Below are 21916 nucleotides of genomic sequence, written 5' to 3'. Positions count from 1 at the left end.
TGGTTTAGTCTTTTAGTCTTGGTTTAGTCCTGGTTTAGATCTGGTTTAGTCAGTTCTGGTTTAGACCTGATTTAGACCTGGTTCAGTTCTGGTTTAGTCCTGGTTCAGTTTCTGGTTTTTTAGACCCTGGTTTAGACCTGGTTCAGTTCTGGTTTAGACCTGGTTTAGACCTGGTTCAGTTCTGGTTTAGACCTGGTTTAGACCTGGTTCAGTTCTGGTTTAGACCTGGCTTAGAGCTTATTTTGTCCTGGTTTTACATCTCGTTTTATGACCCACTTTTGATTTGAAATTTGAGCTCATTCATTAAAAAAAATATATAATTTTAGCTTTATGCATTTTAACCCTTTTTTATTTATTGTTTTAATTTATGATTGACTGTCTTTTATTGTATTAATTTGTCTGTGCAGCACTTCGGAAACTGTCATGTTCATAAAACGTGCTATATACAGTAAATAAATCTGATTATATTGGATGTTATGATAAAACTTGTACATTTTAAATAGAAAGATAGAATAATATAAAGCAAAAAAAAACTTGGAGACATTGTTTACCAGGTTGAAAATAAAATAAAGTAAGATATTTGACAAAAAAGTAGTTCTTGAGGTGAGCTGAACTGACTTAAATTCAGAAACTTTTAACTCGGTATGTTTCATTTTGATGTGTTTAATCATGTCTGACAATAATTCATCTGTCCAGTTTTATTCCCACAATGTGAAAAGCGAGTTTTTCAGTCGTTTTATGAACACTTCCCGCTCCCGTTTTGTCGTATAGTTCTGCAGTGCAATGTAAAATGTAAAATGTTTTGCTGGCTGTATTCAAACCACTCCAATTTCCACTGAAAGGAAATGCATTTTTACCAAACAAATTCGCCACTTTAAAACATCTAAGTGGAAATTGCTTTTTCGTAACTTACTTTTTTTTTTTCTTCTTCTTCTTCTTCTTCGTTTGGTGTCTTGGATTGAGAGACTCTTTTACAGAATGGAAAACTCAACTAAACAAAAATGTTCACAGGACGAGTCTAAAACATGTTTAAACTTTAAATGTGGTCTGTAATATATTGTTAAAGATAAGATACGTAATTTCTGACACGTTTGTTTTGTTGAGTTGTGTTTACTCAAAGTTTTAGAAATATCCTACTGACTTAATTATGTCAAGTTGCTGTAACATGTTCTTCTTTTTGAGTAATTTTAACTACATGTATATATATTTTTTTTAATTAATGGAACGATTGTGAGTATAAGTGAACGTAACTCAAAAAAATAGATGAGGTATAACTTAGAAGAATTAAGTAATTAAATGCCGAGAATGATAAACTCTTGTTATTTCTATTGTTTTAAAATAGGTATGATTTAAAAATAAACTATACTGTACATGCTAAAAAACAATATAATTTCAAAGCGCTTCACCGACGAAGTACTAAAATCTATCATAACAAAACAAATTGCAATCAAACAACATAATAATTAGATCAAGGTAAATGGTCTGAAATGCACATGGACTAAATGTATTATTTTATTTAATTTGTATTGTTTGTTTTTTTTTTTGTTATTAACTGCAAATATGTGACTTTTAAGTTCATCATTCTGGTAACTTATTTGGGTTTACAGTGTGATTTTATTGCTTTGCCTAAAATTATCCATGATAGGGCATTATTTTTCTTCATGGAGACATTTTAAGCTATCAGGACCATATTGTGTTATTTTCTAATTTTCTGTTAAAATGTTGTTTGCTCATCACAAAGAGACCTGAACACATGTTTAACGCACAAACGCTGCATGTTTAGGCTGAGTTATTCTCTCAGACAGAAAACACTCGGTTCCACCTTGTGATATGTTGTAATTAAGGATGTAACAATAACCAAAATATCGTTATGTCGAGTCGTCAAAAGTCTCACAATAATACCGTGGGCTGTCACAATATATCAAATCACAAGTTCCTTTGCTTATATGCATGGTTTTATAGTAGCAACAGCTTATAAACATTGGGAACTACATATCCCATGATTCATTTCAGTGCAGACAATGGAAAACCATGTTGTTTACTTTAATTCTTGGGATTATGATGGAAATAATTCACACCAAAATCTTGTCAAGGTATTTTAAAAGCAAAAAAAGTGTCATATCTACAATTCTATCAGCCTCTTCAAAATATCGAGATGTATATCATGATAATATCGTACCGAGAGATTTGGATATCGTTACATCCCTAGTTGTAATACAAGAGGTTTTCCAGGTGTTCCATTTCTCCTTTGCCACGGATTCTACTAACCTGATTCATCAGACGTTTCACTTTGTGGAAACCGTCAGACCTCGCAGCATTACGATTCGTTCGCTCGACGGTAGGTGGGTACTTTTTTAATTTAACCAATCTCTGCTGTTTAGTTGTGACATATGTAATGTGCCAAATCCCGTAGGAAGAAGGGCAATAACGTCTTTCCCCTTGATAAAATTCACCAAACATTCTCTTTGTTCCGGCTTTAAATCCTCGATCTCGGGAATCGTCGCCAACACAGAATGTCTGTCTTCGTCTACATCCATCTCGGCCGTTTTGTTTACTGTTGTGCTGTTCCACAAAAGGGACCCAGACAGACGCTTGAGTTTGACGTTATGGCTTCACACCTCTTCGCTGATTGGTCTACAACTTCCGGGACTTTTTGCATATTCTGATTCCTGACCTAGTCGCTGGAGAGAAATTAAATTGAGCGGAGGCACTAGGTGATTCTACTTGGATGACTGAGGGATTCTACGCATTCTTGAAAAAAAAAAAAAAAACACCCTAAAGTTATTAAACCCAAGCTACATATGTTTATTTTAATGTCATACTGTGGAACATTTCTTGCAAATACATACATAAAAGTAGGCGGCGGCCCCAGCGCCAGAAAATAAATTGTTGGAATTGTAACTTCTTCTTCTCGTGCCGTCAACAATGCCTAGCTTCACTTAATGCGCCAATACTCGTGGGCTGTTAAAGTCTTCATATTAACTAACTGCTGTGTTTGTTTTGTTTGGTGAAAATGAAAAGCATCAGAGCCACTCCAGAGGGATCTCTCCACTAACACTATAGCGTCTGTTTCCGTGGCGATGTGTGAAAACATGTCACTTCTCTCAAGCAGCCTCTGATTGCCTATTCATTCTTAATTAGCGACCTGGCTGCTAGCACTGCCTGGCACCGCTCTATAAAACACAATGCACGCAATTAGCAGCAAGAAATACCAACAGAAGTTACTGAGAGTGGATATAGGGCTGTCAAAAAGATAAAAAATCAGATACTAATCGATACTAAAACTATAGTATCGAAGCTAGACACTTATTTGAGCAGGTATCTATACTAAAATCACATTAACTCTTTCCCCCATGAAGACGACATTTGACGACCCCCCTGAACCCTTAATGACGACTTTTGACACCTCCGCCGTATCACTAAAGACGAGATTTGACGACCTTTAGAAATGGCTCGGTTTTTCACATTTAAACAGAGACTGTGACAGGTCGGGGCCACTACAACCCACACTAGACTGACCAATAGGATTCAAGGATATGTTTTCGCCGATTTTTTTTCCGAAGTTAATCGAAATAGTGACGATGGTAGCTTCCGGAAAAAACACAACACAAAACACGTGCAATGGAAAGATCGCGGCGCTGCGGCGCACAGTTTTAGAAATAATGAGGAGCGGACGTATTTTATGGATAAGTTTAGAGAAAGTGACTTTTATAGATTTCAAAGTGATGATGTTGAAGTTGATTATAAAGTGGAAAACAGCGATAGCGACGGACTTTCGGGGAGAAGGTGAGATGCCGCTGATGCGTCTGTGTGGAGTCCTGCGATGTCCGAACAAACTATCTGAGCTTTATACTCGATTATGAACCAAAATTGCCCTGAAATCTGGATGTTGCTCCAGGCCAGTCCTTTAAAATATTTCAGTCTTTTTTTCCAAGATGCGATGTTTATAACAGAATCACTACAGAAAAAAACGCTTATGCGGAGCTCTGCACACGAGCAAAATAACCAAGATGACAAATACTGGACACAAACTGACGGGGAAGAGTTTTATTATTATATTATCATTATTATAAAATAAGCTAAATTAGTTGAATAAGCTAAATGAGTTGAATAAATAAAATAAGTTGAATAAGCTAAATGAGTTGAATAAGTTAAATGGAAAAAAATGTATTGGGTGCACACAGGTGAACAACAGGTAAAAACAGGTGCACACTTGGCTATACTGTATCTGGTGATATGAAATCTGTTTAAATACTTTGACAAAGTATATTTTTTATTTTTTTATGAATATAGTACTCAGAACATGCAGATATCAGATGCTGAATGTAGTTTTTTGTTTTCGAGTTTGCACCTGACCAGGTAAACTCTCATTTTCAGTGAGCTGTTATACACCTATAAATGAGTTGAATCACATTTAAACATCCATAAATGAAGAGTTCAGAGTCTAAGGTTTCCAGAGATACAAATATGTCTGTGTTACAATTAAGTTCATGAGTGTAAAAATCATTTATAATCACTCGTGGAAGTCTGTTTTCTTTTATGCAATTATGCTCTATGGGTGTAGCCCTAGTAACATATGTATGGGTTGTTCCTAGTCGGCGTCCAGGGGGGAAAGAGTTAACAAGACAGAAATGAAGCATTCCTGAATAGTTTTAGAATAATCTTGAGCTGTGTCAGAACAAGTATAAGAGCACATACACCCAGGGACCACAGATATAAGACCAGATGGTAATATAAAAGAATGTACTACCATTTAATGTTGAAAAGTAGATTGTGTATATATACAGACAGAAACATCTGTGCAGAGTACGGGCTGGAGACCCCAGGGTCAAGGTGGGAAAAACCTCGAAAGGTCGTGGAGAACGACCAAGCCAAGATCCTGTGGGACTTCCAGATACAGACGGACAGGATGTTGACAGATGGTGAACCAACAAGACAGAGTGATGGTGGATAAAAACAGAGCAGAGCCGTGGTGGTGGACATCGCAATACCAAGAGATGGTAATATAAGGAAAAAGGAACACAAGAAACCACACAAGGTCCTAGGCACGGGCGGACAAGGCTGTCACCCGTGGTGGCATTTCGTGGGGGGAGGCATGAAGGCTAGAACTTTTGTGTGTGTGTGTTCGCTGGGAGGGTTGGGGTCTTGCCCAGTGAGCAAATCAGTGTAAGTTTGCCACTGAATATACCAATATGAAAGTCAATTTTTATTATTATTATTTTTTTTTTTTATATGAAGCTGTTCATTGGATTCAAATATCTTTTTTGGAAGGTTGTAGCTTAAGTTTTGTGATGAAAATTACAATTCTACTGCTACTGTTACTACCACCACTGCTGCTACTGCTACTACTACTACTACTACTACTACTACTACTACACCATTTATACTACTACTACACCATTTATACTACTACTGCCTACTACCTATTACTACTTTGAGTGTTGTTGTACCTTCTTGATGATGACCACTCCCTCCTGAGTGGTCTGGTCGGTGATGATGTTGAAGGTGTCATGGCCGCCCACGATGGTGTACTCCATCTGAGCGTTTCTCCCGATGTCGCGGTCGTCGGCTTTGATCCGCCCGATGGCCCCGCCCACATCCGTGGACTCCGCCGCCGTCACACGGAACGAGTCTGGACACATAGACACACAAACAAGGAGGGGTTAGATCAGTGTTAGCATTTGTGTTAGCATTAGTTTTAGCATCCGTGTTAGCATTTATGTTTGTGTTAGCCTTAGTCAGGGCTGTGTTGACTAAAGCAAGTACCGGTCGACTAAATAACAGCAGCGGCTTCACTTGATGCGGAAGCTCAGCTCTTTTAATGTATCGTCTAATATTTTAAATAATTTTTATCAGTCTTTTATTGAAAGTTTGCTGACCTTTTCTTTTATCTGTTGGTTTTATGGATTATCTGTGAAAGACAAGAACAGTCTGAACCAGATTGTAAAAGTTTGCAGCAAAATCAGTGGTGTTCAGACGGAGGATTTGGCCTCTGTGTGGAGACATCGGGTGTTACAAAGGACTAAGGCCATATTGAGCCAGCCTAGCCATGTGCTGCGCTCACAGTTCGTGAAGATGCCCTCCGGGAGGCGCTATGTCACCCCACAGCAAAGGACTAACCGCTACGCCAAATCTTTTATTCCTTCTGCCATAAGGATTTTAAACGGAAAGTGAATTTGTTGCTGTGTCCCTGATGCACTGTGGTTCGAACGTCTAGTGTCTGTCTTTCTTTCTCTTTATTATTTATATTTATATATTGTGCATGACCAGAGATGTGCGAACTGAATTGCCCTTTGGGATTAATAAAGTTGTTGATTGATTGATTGATTGAAGACATGTCCTGCCGATTGATTAGTCGACTAAAATCGGGGTGTGGCAAAAGCTCTCAAACTGTTACTGTAGTACCAGTAAACAATGTATTATAGGGCAGGGCAGTCTTGTGTGATGTCACATAGTACTTGAAATTGCAGAGGCCACTGAAGGCAGCACAAACTTAGGCATTTTTGACCAGAAAGCTGCAAATTTACCTAGTTTGTGTTAAAATTGCCCCCCAAAACAACCAGGATCAGTAGACAGTAGGGGTGTAATGGTACATGTATTAATGCCGAACCGTTTTGGTACAGGACGTTCATTTCGGTGCAGGGCTGTGCAGGCAAGTGAATTTGCGCAATTGGTGTGTTTTTACATTCCGCCACTACATGTGCAGCTACACAGAAGACTGGGCTCTTTAATATTCATGAGGGAACTTGTGATTGGGGTGGTAGTGTTTCCTGCAGAGCTTTATACTTAGGGCGACTACCGTGACAACAATTGACCCCCGCCTTGACAACGTCCCTCTGAACCACATGAATTGAAAGTGTATTTTCAGCCTCTGGGGACATTGTAACTGCAGCAGATCGGCACTTACTGCAGACTATGTGGATAAATTGTTTTTTCTGACCAAAAATATGAAGATTGAGTAAAACTTCATGCTAGAACTGTTAGTGCTGCATTAATTATTGAAATTTTTTGTTTACGGTTTACAAAGAATGTATTTTTTATAATATTTCATACATTTGTTGCTTATTTGAGAATATTTTATTTAACTTATTAGTATTACCAAGCAGCACATTGCATTTATTTTATTTTCCTGTTTGTATAATGTCAAAACAAATTGTTGGTTTAATTAAAACACAAATAAACAACAAGCAAATGGTTTTGTATTTTGTTCCAATACTGTACCGAAAATGAACCGAACTGTGACCTCAAAACCGAAGTACGTACCGAACCATGATTTTTGTGTACCCTTACACTCCTAGTAGACAATGCTATTAAAACACCCTATACACAGTTTAGTAGCAAATAAAACTGATTCAGTGTTTAGTTTTACTTTAAAGACCATCAGATATCTACACTAGAACAGAGAAAACAATGGTCTTTTATCAGGAAACGATAACAGTTCAGCTAATGACTTCACTATCTTATTAGCCGACTTCAGTAGAATACATTATCTTTAATTTATAGTATGTTTGAAGGTGTCAATAATGCTGTACTGTGAAACATTCCAGTTACAGCAGCAACATCCTCAACGACACGAGCAGGTAGCATCTGCGGTTCACTTCTTAATTACTCCGCTACTGACAAATTTATTGACACACTGTTATCCGCACGCGATCAGACTGGGAATACATGAGGAATAAATGAATGAAAAGAGGAGTATAAACATTGAAAACAGTGTAATCTAATTAGAAAACTTTACAAAACAATATCCACTGTGTCACATGTTATCTCCGTCCACATCGACATCAGCTCGGGCCATAATTGGATTGTGATAAGACTGGACTTAATAAGGACTACACTGAAACATGGTGTCCTGTTTTATTGCAGATAAGAAAGCAGCAATGTTTTTCTCATTACGCTTTGTTTTCGCGGCGAAATCTACAACGAGGCTACGCGAGGACAGAGCTAAACCCAGATCTGAACCCAAATGCAAAGAATAAATAAGATAACGTTTGTGTGACTTTTGAAATGGCAAAAAGATGATGGGGCGATGGGAAAACGCGGCTCAAAAACTCTCCTTGGCTTAGGTTTATCTGCTCAAACAAAGTGTTAGAATTCTCCAACTCTTCCACTACAGAAGAGGGACCACATTGGCTAAATGTAATTCATCTGTTAATTGTTGTCTTTACCAAAAAAAAACATATAATCCGACTGTTCAGAACCAGCTTTCTTCCACTGTTTGTTAAATTTGATTAAAATCTAGAAACACAAACACATTTTTCATAGATAGTGATAATGTTTTCCATTCATAGTGAGATTATTCCGGCTCCCCTAAAACATTTCATCAGTGTTTGTTTGATTAATGCTCCTGTACATGGTCCCTGTAAAAATAAAGTAAATAAACTAAACTAAATGAAACTGAACAATAAATTGGTATAAAAGCACATTTCAAGCACTTTTTGATGTTTGTATAATCATAAATATATACAAGTACCTTTATTTAATCTTCGCTTTATTTAATCAGTCTGTTATATTTGTTATTAGAGGTAATAAATGATGTTTAATGCAAAGTTTGTATTTTTTAATATATATATTTTTTTCCAAATAAATACAATCTGAGACAAACACTGACAGAAATTTGCGATATAAACTATTCATACTAGTCACTTCTTATTACTACATTACAATAAAACTGTTAAATGTGCATCGTGTAACTTTTGTGGCAAAAGGAGAAAGTAAATTTGTCAACTGGACAAACGTTTCTTGCTTCTTCAGTTCCTTATATCTGTCTGCAGGGAGGAGCTAACTACACTGAAACTACTCTGAAACTAACACACCTACTTGTTTACAGTTGGGTCAGTCCACGCCAAATCTCCGAATGTCCATATTCTACAAGTACATCTGACAAATTTTAAACCTTGAAAATTTGAAGGACCTACATTAAATAGTTTTTTTTTTTTTTTTTTTAAATACAGCAATCTGAAAGTGGCTCCTTGGAAAAATCTGCTCAAAACAGGTCAAGGCAGAGTCGACAAAATATCTTTTAATGACAAAACTATAAGGAGTTGGGAGCTAAAATTTGTGACTTTTCCCATTAGGAAGCGTGTAAACTTGCTAGAATTTTTTCAGTCAAATCTGGGATGGTCAGGCAGGGGCATTCGGAGATTTGGTGTGGAATGACCCAGTTTCTGTTAGTTAGCTTGGCCTGTTGAACTTGAACTTGAGTGTGGGGTCATTTTTGCAGAATCATTCAGGGACACGATGGAGCTTTCACACCTCTGGACCTGACCTGGCTATACATGTTGTTCTCTTTGTTTGTTTTGATTTAGGTTGAGGATGGAGTTGTAAATAGGAGGTACTGTAGGTGGTGTCTGAGTCCCCCATTTCTGTTCAAAGTTCTGTTCGTCTTTCCTAACAAAAATATCTTCTTTAACTCCCCTCTCAAACTAATTATTTTCTCTGGCTAAGATCTGTACCTCACTGTCCTCAAAGGAGTTGGCCGAGTCTTTTATGTGGAGATGTACAGCAGACTCAGGTCCTGTGTTGCTCTCTCGTCTTGTGAAGAGGCTGTTTTTTTTGTTTCTCCAGTGTAATTTTTTTGTGGAAGCTCCTCCAGTTGATTGTCTTGGCGATGTTGCTGTTTTGTCAGGAATGTTCCTCAATATGACATTATACCTATCACCATGGAGACATTCACTAGGCAGAGGTGATTACAGGTGAGATTTGTGTTTTTATTGCAAAAATAAATAAAACAGCACTTGTCCTGGTGGCTCAACTTGCGAGTCTTAATTCAGTTAATTCAGAAATGTTAAAAGTCATATTGTGGAACATTTCAATAATTAGTAAATAAGCAAATACTCAAAAAACATAAGTAATTCAATGTGTCTAACCTCTATTTCTCCCCTTTTTTTGAGTATGGTTGCCAGATGTTGAAAAAAACAAGCAAAAAAAACCCCAAACTTTTCCTCTAATTTAATCCGTAAAAAGACGATGTAGACTCACGGTTGGCGAATCTCGGCGGGCTGTCGTTGACGTCGGTGAGGGTGATGCTGACGGTGGTGGTCCCGGACAGACCCCCCATCTGCCCCGCCATGTCTTTGGCCTGGATCACCACCTGGTACTGCTCCCTCACCTCGCGGTCCATCCCGGGGAGCGCCGTCTTTATGGTGCCTGAGACGGAGACGGGAGGAGGGGTCAGGTGGAGGTCAGGGGTCAGTGAAGCAATAAAGCAAACACCAAAATACTGATACAGATTTTTACTGACTGAGAGTAAAAAAACAACTTGTAATGTCATGTGGCAATACAGGAAATACTCCACATACTCTCATCTATGTTATAATGATATTTCTTCATCAAAAACACCCCTGGAGTTGTGTTTTGTTTCATTCACTCATTTAAACTAGTGCTGTCAAAAAAAAAAATTAAAAATCAGATTAATCACACTTTAGAATTTTGATTAATCATGTTTAATCATAGGTATTCTTCAAATAAAGACCCAAAATATTTACTGACAACATTGCCGCGGGTGCACTGCACTCTCGCTCTGTGAGTGAATCAAACTAGTATTTGAAATATATCTCAAATTTTACCAGGTCTTCGGTATTTTTTGTCTTAACTACATGAAAATTGGCACTGCACCCGCCCCATTAGGATGACACCCTCCTAATTCGAGATCGGTCGGAAGAGCGGTTCAAGAGTTATGCTTGGAACAGGCAAACACAGAGACAGACGTTCCTTGCATTAATCGATAGATGATACAGTATCAATATCATGGGCTGATGTATCGATATATCTCCAAGAATAGTTTTTTGGTATATTTATATTTTAATGTTTGTGTTTCATATGAACTTGCACAAGAAGACTTTTAGTATCACAGCCATGATTTAACCTTTATTTTTCATTCAACCATATCGAATAGATTTGAAATATATTATATCGAATCAAAAGCTCACTGTGTCAAGGTATGTATTGTACCGTGGCCTTTGTATTGAAGTATGTATCGTATCGTGGCCTATGTATCGAGGTACGTATCATATCGTGGTCTTTGTATCGAGATATGTATCGTATCGTGGCCTATGTATCGAGGTATGTATCGTATCGTGGCCTATGTATCAAGCTATGTATCGTATCGTGGCCTATGTATCGAGGTATGTATCGTATCGTGGTCTATGTATCGAGGTATGTATCGTATCGTGGCCTATGTATCGAGCTATGTATCGTATCGTGGTCTATGTATCGAGGTATGTATCGTATCGTGGCCTATGTATCAAGGTATATTTGGTATCGTGGCTCATGTATCAAGGCATGTATCATATCGTGTGTTTTTCATATGAACTTGCACAAGAAGACTTTTAGTATCACAGCCATTATTTAACCTTTATTTTTCATTCAACCATATCGAATAGATTTGAAATATATTATATCGAATCAAAAGCTCACTGTGTCAAGGTATGTATTGTACCGTGGCCTTTGTATTGAAGTATGTATCGTATCGTGGCCTATGTATCGAGGTATGTATCGTATCGTGCCCTATGTATCGAGCTATGTATCGTATCGTGGTCTATGTATCGAGGTATGTATCGTATCGTATCCTATGTATCGAGGTATGTATCGTATCGTATCCTATGTATCGAGGTATGTATCGTATCGTGGTCTATGTATCGAGGTATGTATCGTATCGTGGCCTATGTATCGAGGTATGTATCGTATCGTGGCCTATGTATCGAGGTATGTATCGTATCGTATCCTATGTATCGAGGTATGTATCGTATCGTGGCCTATGTATCGAGGTATGTATCGTATCGTGGCTCATGTATCGAGGTATGTATCATATCGTGGCCTACGTATCGTATCGTGGCCTATGTATTGAGGTATGTATTGTATCGTGGCCTATGTATCGAGGTATGTTTGGTATCGTGGCCTATGTATCGAGGTATGTAACTTCTAAACGATACCCGGCTATGTAAATAATCACTACTAACTTTCTACGACCAGAACTTCTTTTCCGTCGAGCAGAAGTTAGCGCGCCCGAAAAAGTCTTAAAAGTTTAATTGCTCCAAAAGTCGCGCTAATAAATGAAACTCAGTGGTACTTAAACTACCTGGAAACAGCACATTATATTCAGAGCTGTCTCCAAATTGAAAGCAAATTACAGATGGGGAAATGCGCTGTCCTATTGAATCTTTAATTTGTATGAGATCGAAGGCTCTTATGCCGACCGCACATCTTGTTTGGAAGTAAAAAGCTCCAGTGATTATATCGATTATCTCATCCAGAGCCAGAACAAATGTAAACAAGCTCCTTCCCCTCGCAGACAGACTGAGAATGGGGCCCGGCATTCGGAAACTCGCGAATTTGTGAGAAAAAAAACAAAAACAAAACAAGAAGAACATGGCGGATTTGACAGCAACAACTTAAGCTTTTGAGAAACATTATGTCGCCATCGTTGAAATAACCGGTTTGTACTTTTGCCAACGACTTAACAGCTGCTTTCACACGTGTCCGTCACAGTTTCTTATGCAATAATAAGCAGCCGGGGTTTAGTTCAAGTTTGGTTCAAGTACACATCTGAAAATGGGTGCATCTACCGTTATGTGATTTCAACCAAACTTTTAAAAGTGTTATTATGTTGTTTCCTCATCGCAAACAGAGCTGGAGTGTGTTTTGTTTCATTCACACGTACTGTCAAGGTCCCAAATTATGACAAATTGACTCTTGTGAGCTTTTAGTCGTGTTATAATGTGGTTATCCCTTCAAAAACAGACCTGGAGTCGAGTTTTGATGCATTCACAGGTTTGAGTAAGACTTTATAATCCGTGTATCATTCGTTTGTTCGTTTTTTTTTTTTCAAAATAAAAGGAAAAATAAGAAAACGAAAAACAACAATTTTCTTCATTATTTGTCTGAATCACGACTGAACCAGTAGTGAACCAGAACTGATCCCAGGACTAAAACAAGACTACACCAGGACTAAACCAGGTCTAAACAGGGACAAAACTGGTCTCAGTCCTGGTCTGGTCCCGGTATCAGTCCTGGTCTGGTCCCAGTCTCAATGTCTCAATGGTCTCAGTCCCGGTCTGTAATAATCCTTGTGTTTATAAGCTGTTGCTACTATAAATCCATCCATTCAAGTAAAGGATTCTGTAATTCCATTTATTGTGACAGCCAACGATACTCCATCCATCCATTTTCTTCTGCTTCTCCGGGGCCAGGTCGCGGGGGCAGAAGTCTAAGCAGGGACTCCCAGACTTCCTTCACCCTGGACATTTAAATGGTCACATTTTTCTATAGCGCTTTTCCACCTCTAGCGCTTTACAACAAGGAACCACTCACCCATTCACACACCAGTGTACACAGACACTGGGGGCAAGGTGGGTTAAGTGCCTTGCCCAAGGACACAACAACAGCATTCATCTGTGGGAGCTGGAATCATGCCATCCAACCTGTGGGTGGGTGTTCCCAGGCCAGTCGAGAGACATAGTCCCTCCAGTGTGTCTTGGGTCTTCCTCCCGGTGGGACATACCCTGAACACCTCCTGAGTTAGGCGCCCAGGAGGCATCCGGAACAGATGCCCGAGCCTCAGCTGGCTCTTCTTGACGTGGAGGAGCAGTAGCTTTACTCCAAACTCCTCCCGTGTGACTGAGCTCCTCATCTTATCTCTAAGGGAGCGTCCAGCCCCCCTGCGGAGGAACTCATTTCGTATCCACGATCTCGTCCTTTTGGTCATTACCCAGAGCTCATGACCATAGGTGAGGGGAGGAACGTAGATTGAGCAGTAAATCGAGAACTTTGACTTTCGGCTCAGCTCCCTCTTCCGATACAGCGACCGCATCACTGCAGACGCTGCACCGATCCACCTGTCAATCTCACGCTCCATCCTCTCCTCACTCGTGAACAAGACCCAGAGATACTTGAACTCCTCCACTTGAGGCAGGACCCAACACCCACCCGGAGACGGCAAGCCCACGGTATTATTGTGAGACTTTTGACGATACAATATCACAATATTTCGGTTATTGTTACATCCCTAGGAAACAGCATTAGCATTTTGCATTTATTACAGTTCTGACATGACCTACATTATTTCTCAAAAAAAAAAAACACCCGCAGAAATAGATTGTGAGCATATTTAGTCTCGTATTGGACAGAATGACCCCATCTGCGAAACCAGATCCAATTCAAAACAATATAGGCCTATTAGTTTGAGAGCGCCCCCCCGAGAGAGCGCCCGTTTGCCCCCGACTCCGCGCACGTCTGTGGGTTTGTAAACAGAGCGCAGGTGGTCCACGGGGGGCCCCGGTTCGGTTCGGTTTAACGTGAGACCGGAGCGAGGGCGAGTGAGAGAGAGCGTGTGTTTGATTTGCGTTGACGGAGACTCACCGTTTTCCGAGTCGACGGAGAAATACGGCTGTCCCTGGAGGATACTGTAGACCAGCTTGGCACTGTTCCCGTATGTCTGATCGTCCGCATCTGTGGCAGTGATGGTGACTACAGATGTACCTGTGGAGAGAGGGAAGAGAGGGAAGAGAGGAGGAGAGGAGGAGAGAAGGTGGGGGGAGAAAGAGAAGAGAGACAAAGAGAGACAGGGAGAAGGAGAAATAGGGGAAGAGAGGAAGAAAATGGGGGTGAAGAGAGAAAGAGAGTGAAGGTGCGGGGGTGTGAGAGATGGAGGGACAGAGAAGGAGGAAAGACGGGAAGAGAGGAGGGAGAGAGAGAGCAAGTGAAGGTGGGGATGTCAGAGAAAGTGAGAGAGAGAGAGAGAGAGAAGGTGGGTGTGTGAGAGAAAGAGAGAGAGACAGAAAGAGAGGGGGAGATAGATAGAGAGAGAGAGAGTGAAGGTGGAGATGTCAGAGAAAGAGACAGAACGATGGAAAGAGATGAGAAAGGAAGAGAGAGGGGGTGAAGAAGAGTGTGAAGGTGGGGTTGTGAGAGAAAAAGAGAGAGATAGAGAAGAGGGAAAGAGGGGGAGAGAGAAAGAGAGAGGGTAGGTAAAGAGAGAGAGAGTGAAGGTGCGGGTGTGAGAGAGATGGAGAGACACAGAGGGGGAAAGAGGGGAAGAAAGGAGGGAAGAGAGAGACAGAGAGAGAGATAGAGAGAAGGGGAGAGAGAGGGAGAAAGAGAAAGAGGGGAAGAAAGGAGAGAGAGAGAGAGACAAAGGGGGAAAGAGAGGGAGAGGAAGGGGGGTAAAGAGAGAGAGTGAAGGTGGAGGTGTGAGAGAGATGTAGAGACAGAGAGGGGGAAAGAGGGAACGAGAGGAGGGAGACAGACAGAGAGAGAGAGAGAGAGAGAGATGGGGTGTGAGAGAAAGAGAGAGAGACAGAAAGGGGGAAAGAGAGGAAGAGAGGAGGGGAAGAGAAAGAGGGTGAAGGTGAGGATGTAAGAGATAAAGAGAGGGAGAGACAGAAAGAGAGGAGGAGAGAGAGAGAAGAAAGAGAGAGAGAGTGAAGGTGGGGATGTCAGAGAAAGAGGGGGAGAGTGGAAGAGAAAGGAGGGGAAAGAGAGAGAGTGTGAAGGTGGGGGTGTGAGAGAAAAAGAGGGAGAGAGAGAGACAGACAAAGGGAAAGATGGGGAGAGAGGAGGGGGTAGAGAGAGAGTAAAGGTGGGGGTGTGAGAGAGATGGAGAGACACAGAGGGGGAAAGAGGGGAAGAAAGGAGGGAAGAGAGAGACAGAGAGAGAGAGAGAAGGGGAAAGAGAGGGAGAGAGAAAGAGAGGGGAAGAGAGGAGAGAGAGAGATAGAAGGGGGAGAGAGGAGGCAGAGAGACAGACGGGGGGAGGGAGGGAGAGAGGAAGGGGGATGTGAGGGAGATGGAGAGACAGAGAGGGGGAAAGAGGGGATGAAAGGAGGGAGAGAGAGACAGAGAAGGGGGAAGAGAGGGATAGACAAAGAGAGAGGAGGGTAAAGAGAGAGAGAGAGGTGGGGGTGTGACAGAGATGGAGAGAGGGGGAAAGAGAGGAGAGAGAGAGAGAGAGGAAGGGAGAGGGGGTAAAAAGAGGGAGAGTGAAGGTGGGAGTGTGAGAGAAAGAGAGAGAGAGAGAGAGGTGGAGAGGCAGAGAGGGGAGGGAAAGAGAGGGGAAATGAGGGAGAGCGAAAGTGAAGAGAAGAAGAGAAAGAGATATACAGAAGGGAAGTAAAAGGAAGGGGAGCGATGGAGAGAACGAAAGATGGATAGAGAGAAGAAGTAACGAGACGGAGAGATGGAGAGATTGGGAGCAAAAGGAGGGGATGAGAGGGAGAGATTGGGAAGTAAAGCCGGGTATAGAGAAGAGAGAGAGATGGAGGTTGTTAAGTGAGAGGGAGAGAGAAAGAGGGGAGAGGAAGGAAGTAAAGAGACAGGAAAAAAAGAGGAGAAGGGCATATTATGAAGTGAAGGGAAAGAGAGAAAGGGGAGAGAGAGAGAGAAAGAAAGAGAGGAGACAGAAGAACAGGAAACATCAGTGTAAACAATGATGCATTATACAAAAAAAAAACAAAAAAAAAACATGCACACAGTCACCTCCTTAAATTTGTTTGGAAAAGCCATTGGTACAAATCGGCGGCCACCTCTCCGTCTCTCCGCCTCAGGGCAGCTGTGGCGAGAGAAGTCACTACCACCGGAGATTAAACCGTGAATAGAGCAACATGGACAAAAGCACTACAGAGCTGTTTTTTTTTTTTTTTCTTTTCTTCTTTTTTTTTCTTTTTTCATAAACATGTGTCCTGTCCTGATGGATGGATTCTAAGTGCAGGGTACAATGACCTCTGTTACAGACACAAAACACCGCTCTCGCTCTCTCTCTCTGTGGGTTTAGAGTGATATTAAAGCTCAATCTGGACATAAATAACACAGTCGCCGCGGCAACAGAGAGGCAGAGGGCGGGGCTTATGACCACTGTCCTTGGAGGATGAAGGAGAGAGAGAAAGAGGAGAGAGGCGGAATAGGCAGATTACCTTTTCGTTTGTGTTCGCGTGTCGTGCACGTAATGTCCCGCTCTACCTGCCCGTCTCCGTGAAGATACAGTGCGTCCGGAATGTTCCGCAGTGTGGCGTTAAACTCGTCAATCTCCGTCGAGGCAAGGAACGAGTAAGATTTGTGGAGAGGCGATCCCGCTCACAATAAGAATGCATACCAGTACATTTCTTTGGCAATTTTAATCCCATTTTGTGGAACATTACGGAAAATGCAGTAACATCTCCATGGAGACAAGCAGGCGACGGACTCCTTGACTCCTAATAAAAGTTACACATTTAACCTTTAAAGCCAAAAGTTCAGTAAAATACCATAATGTCAGTGTAAGATGGACATATACGTTTTGGACTTTCCCTTATGCCACACAATATAACTGAGAAATATAAAAATAAATGTTGACTGGAATAAAAATGTACCAACAATACAAGGTTTCAAATCCCACTGAGACCAGACCACAGACCGGACCAGAGACCAGACCACAGACCAGACCAGAGACCAGACCACAGACCTGAACAGATGGACCAGAAGGACCAGATGGACCAGAGGGACCAGAGTCCAAAGTCTGGAGATCAGAGATCAGACCAGAGACTAGATGAGAGACTAGACAAGAGACCAGACAAGAGACCAGACCAAAGACCAGACCAGAGACCAGAGCAGACCAGAAGGACCAGAAGGACCAGAGACCAGAGGGACGAGAGATCAAAGACTGGAGATAAGACCAGAGACTAGACCAAAGACCAGACCAGAGTCCAGACCAGAGAGACCAGAGAGCCCAGACAGACCAGGGCAGAGACAAGAGAAGCGGGACCAGAGACCAGACTGGAGACCAGACCAAAGACCAGACCAGACCAGAGAGACCAGACCAGAGAGACCAAAGACCATAGAGTTCACACCAGGGAATCCATATCAGAGAGTCCAGAGAGACCAGATGGGACCAAAGACCAGAGACCAGACCACAGACTAGACCAGAGACTAGACCAGAGTCCAAACCAGAGACCAAACCAGAGACCAGACCAGAAACCAGAGCAGAGAGACCAGAGACCAGAGAGACCAGACCAGAGAGACCGCAGAGACCAGAGACCAGAGAGACCAGACCAGAGAGACCAGACCAGAGGGACCAAAGACCAGAGACCAGATCAGAGACCAGACCAGAGAGACCAGAAATGAGAAAAGAAACCAGACCAGACCGGACCAGACCGGAGGAACCGGAGGGACCAAAGGGTTGAGAGGGACCAGAGAGACCAGAGACCAAAGACCAGAGACCAGAAATCAGAGACCAGACCAGAGACCAGACCAGAGACCAGACCAAAGGCCAGATCAAACCAGAAAAAAACAGAGAGACCAGAAAAACCAGACACGCCAAAGACCAGAGAGACCAGAGACCAGACCAGGTATTAACTGCAAACACATATTTAGATCACCTTTTTACCTTTTAATATTTTGAAATACCCCCTCCCTTGGCTCTCTGCACTAAGCCACTCCCCCTTCAGAGCTCCATCACAACACAACCTGCACTAACCACATCACGTCACACCAGGTTTGTGAAGTTGTAGCGCACAGTTTTGTATCATGTTTTTGTACATTTATTAAGATTTATCGCATGGGATCTTGGGTGACATAGACTTGTGGGCGGAGCTTTGCACAGAATCGTACTACTAACCGTAAAGAGCAGTTGAATAGAGACCAGGAGAGATCACTAGATTCCACAAACATGCACGGATGACATCTAAAACCACTTCAGGCATGTTTTCGATAAGGAAAAAAACGCTATAACACGGCAGAAAACTCCAAAAATTTTCACATGTATTTAAATAACTGTACAGTATGTTAGATCTTATACCACTTTTTAAATATTTGCACAGACTTATCAAGCTGTGAGGTAATTTATTTAACCATCAGAGGAAGCCCGAAGTCTTTTTTAAACTAATAGCTCCTTTCAGTTTTCTGCCAAATACAGTAAAAACAGGTCAAAACGTATTTTCATAAAACGTGCCAAGACGCTGGAGAAGTGTAATAATACTGGAACAGCCCTGGCTTATGTGCTAATTACAGCCTCGCATTTCAAAGACAGACCCTGCGCCGGTTTGATTGACAGGTTAAAACACGCCACATCTCTCCTCAGCTTTTGAACGCTCCGGCTCTAAATATTGTGACTCTCTTCCCTCTGTATTGTTGCGGCTGATTACTTGAATTTTAATTAATAGCCTTTGAGAGTTTATGAATTTATGCATTCCTTATTTTATGCAAATTTCCGGGACAGTGTTAATTATGCTGCTGCCACTCAGTATGGTGTTAAAAAGTGGGAAAATAGGTCCATTAAAAAAAATAAATAAAGGAAAAACAAGTCTAAGCCACGTTCAATACGCTGCTTGTCACGAGAAGCGTAAACATTACATAAACTCTGTAAGTATTTGATCGGAGCTAATGTCGCGAACGAAAATGCAAATTGGAGTTTCATTTGTACATTATTTAGAACAGTTTACAGTTTACAAAGACTAATAATGTTTTGGATTTTTATGTTTCTTTAATGAACACTCAAAGATACACTAGAACGCGTACATTTTTTCCAGTTATTTATTGCAATTCACGTCGTGCAAGTCCAATGAAGAGCTTGAAATTGCGCAAAGGTAAGAACTGAACGGCCAAAAAAAAAGATAAAAGATACAAAACACAAGTCCAAGCTCTGCCAAAACTACCTCAGGAAAAAAAGAACAAGATGGTAAAGCTTGAAAACATAGAGTGTCTAGCACAGAGTCCAGACTTAAACCCCGTCGAGCTGGTTTGAAATGAACTGGACAGAAGAGTGAAAGAAAAGAAACTTAAAAGTGCCACACATTTATGGGAACTTCTGTAACAGACTTGGGAAGACGTTTCTGAAGAATATTTGATTTCTATTGTAAAAAGAAAGAGCCACGAGTGTGTTCAGCTGTTATATTTGCCAAAGGTGGACACTTTCATGAATCAAAAGTTTAGAATACGTTTTGGTCAACAGTAAAAAGTAAAAAAAAACTGAAAAAGTGTGGCGTTCTAAAACTTTTGACCGGTAGTGTATGTTGTCGAAGTTTTCAGCTTGTCCAAGAAAGAGTGGAAGTAAAAGGCTGGAGACCAACTGGACATCTTAAGCCGGGCGTACACTGTGCGATTTTTGACCCTTTTTGAGCCGATTATCCACTCTTGCGACTGTCTTGGGGGATCGGACCAAGCTTTGGCTTCATCGTGTGTCGCGCTTCGTGTAGTAAACATGGGGTAAAGAGAACCGATTAATACCTCATGACCAGCTCCTGATCGGCATTTGTAGGTCGCAAGAATATCAAACTTGTTTTTAAATCCAGTCGCCTTTTGTGAGGGTTTCGCTCTGCTGAAGTAGTTCCACGAGCCGATTTGCCAGAATCTGTCAGACTGAGCATGTGTGGACACAGAAGCGGAAGCAGGATATGAGGTTGTGGAAGACGATGGCACCGGCGAGAGTTTTGGAAACAGGACATGGAGGTGCAGCTAATCGAGCAACACAGAACACAAGTTTGGTGAAAAACTTGATGACTTGACAACCCGTACTGCCCACGTCTACGCAGACATTTCTTTGACCAGATTCGTCGCCTCTTCTTTTTGGGCTTGTCTGCTCAGAGAATGGCACAAATTGCAAAGGCAGCGAGTCTGTTTTTTGCCTGGATCAGCATTGTGTCTCTGTCTTCTTCATGGTTTTCTACTTCCTGAACAACAACTCCGGTCGTTATGTGAACATACAGTGTGCGCAGGCAGGTCACATCCGAGCATAAGTTCGTACAGTGTGAGAACATGATTCGTGAGCTGTGAAATTTTAAACCCTGCCATTTGGTCGAACAGTTTAAGCTGGGGCTGAGTGACACGACCGAAAATATCGCACAGTGTACGCCCGGCATTAAGCAGGAGAAGTTTATTTACCATCAGTAATACCTGCCCGGACGAACTTTAAAGTCAATATAGTATGATTTCAAAAGTGAACATAGTCTGATCTTTGAGTGTTCAAGCCCTTTGACTCTGCTTCCACAGAAGGAGGTTTATAAAGAAAGTGTGGTGAGACTATGAAGGCCAGTAGACACCGGTTAGTCAGCAATATGCCACAATTTAGTCTGTGAGTCAATGTTAAACTGAGACGTGTGTCGAAGATAAATTACTTAAATTCTCTTACAGTGTATACATTCACTTAAGATATAGACAGCAATCTGTGCCAAAAGTCTGACCACTAATAAAATACTCACTCCAACTCCCTGTTCATATATAATAATAATAATGGATCAGTTTATATAGTGATTTTCTGGACACTCAAAGCATTATTCATTCACTCCAGACGACTGTTGTAGACACAGCAGACTGACAGAAGCGAGGCTGCCAATCTACGCCATCGACCTCTCCGACCACCATCACTCACACACACGCCACTTTCATACTAGGCAATGTGGCTGAAGTGCCTTGCCTAAAGACACAACGACGTTTTTGACCCCACTGTGGCTCCTGATTTTCCCAGTGGTCTCCCATCCAAGTACTAACCAGGTCCAGCCTTGCTTAGTTTCTGAAATCTAACCGAATCAGGCTTTGACAAACTGCTATGGTCACATATAGCGTCAGGATGGGTGAAATGTCTTGCCCGAGGACACAATGAAAGAAGACATTAATCCAAGCAAACTTTGATCTTTAATGGATGAATAGGTGAACTACTCATCACTGAATTCATTGCATGAAGTAAAATTTTAAGATAATGCCTCGTGCTTTCTATTAAACGGCCTGTACCAGTGTTTTATTTATTTATTTACAAACCGTATTTGTCAGACTCTAAAGTGTAATATCAGTAATGTTGAATTCTCTCATCTATTTTCATACATAAGGTGCACCGGATTATAAGGCGTATTAAGCCAAACAAACGGACGACACTTGAGACTGATCCTTAGCCCAGGTGTCCACGATCCATCGGCAGATCGTGGAGTAATTCGCCTCCCTGTCTTGGTGAATGTGG

The 21916-nt window shown here is 41.4% G+C and overlaps 1 protein-coding gene across 1 annotated transcript in view; it reads right to left on the bottom strand.

The window, feature by feature from the left end:
* LOC110161169 (cadherin-10-like) overlaps window positions 1–21916 on the bottom strand; it is a 130851-nt gene that overhangs the window by 59184 nt on the left and 49751 nt on the right. Inside the window, 3 exon segments of the mRNA XM_020925882.2 lie at window positions 5451–5632; window positions 9982–10149; window positions 14359–14478. Coding sequence (XP_020781541.1) covers window positions 5451–5632; window positions 9982–10149; window positions 14359–14478 — 470 coding nt within the window.

Source organism: Boleophthalmus pectinirostris, unplaced genomic scaffold (genome assembly GCF_026225935.1).
Source record: "Boleophthalmus pectinirostris isolate CB_2022bp ecotype Guang Dong unplaced genomic scaffold, ASM2622593v1 HiC_scaffold_15, whole genome shotgun sequence".
Classification (NCBI taxonomy): Eukaryota; Metazoa; Chordata; class Actinopteri; order Gobiiformes; family Gobiidae; genus Boleophthalmus; species Boleophthalmus pectinirostris.
This window is presented reverse-complemented; position numbering and strand designations above follow the sequence as displayed.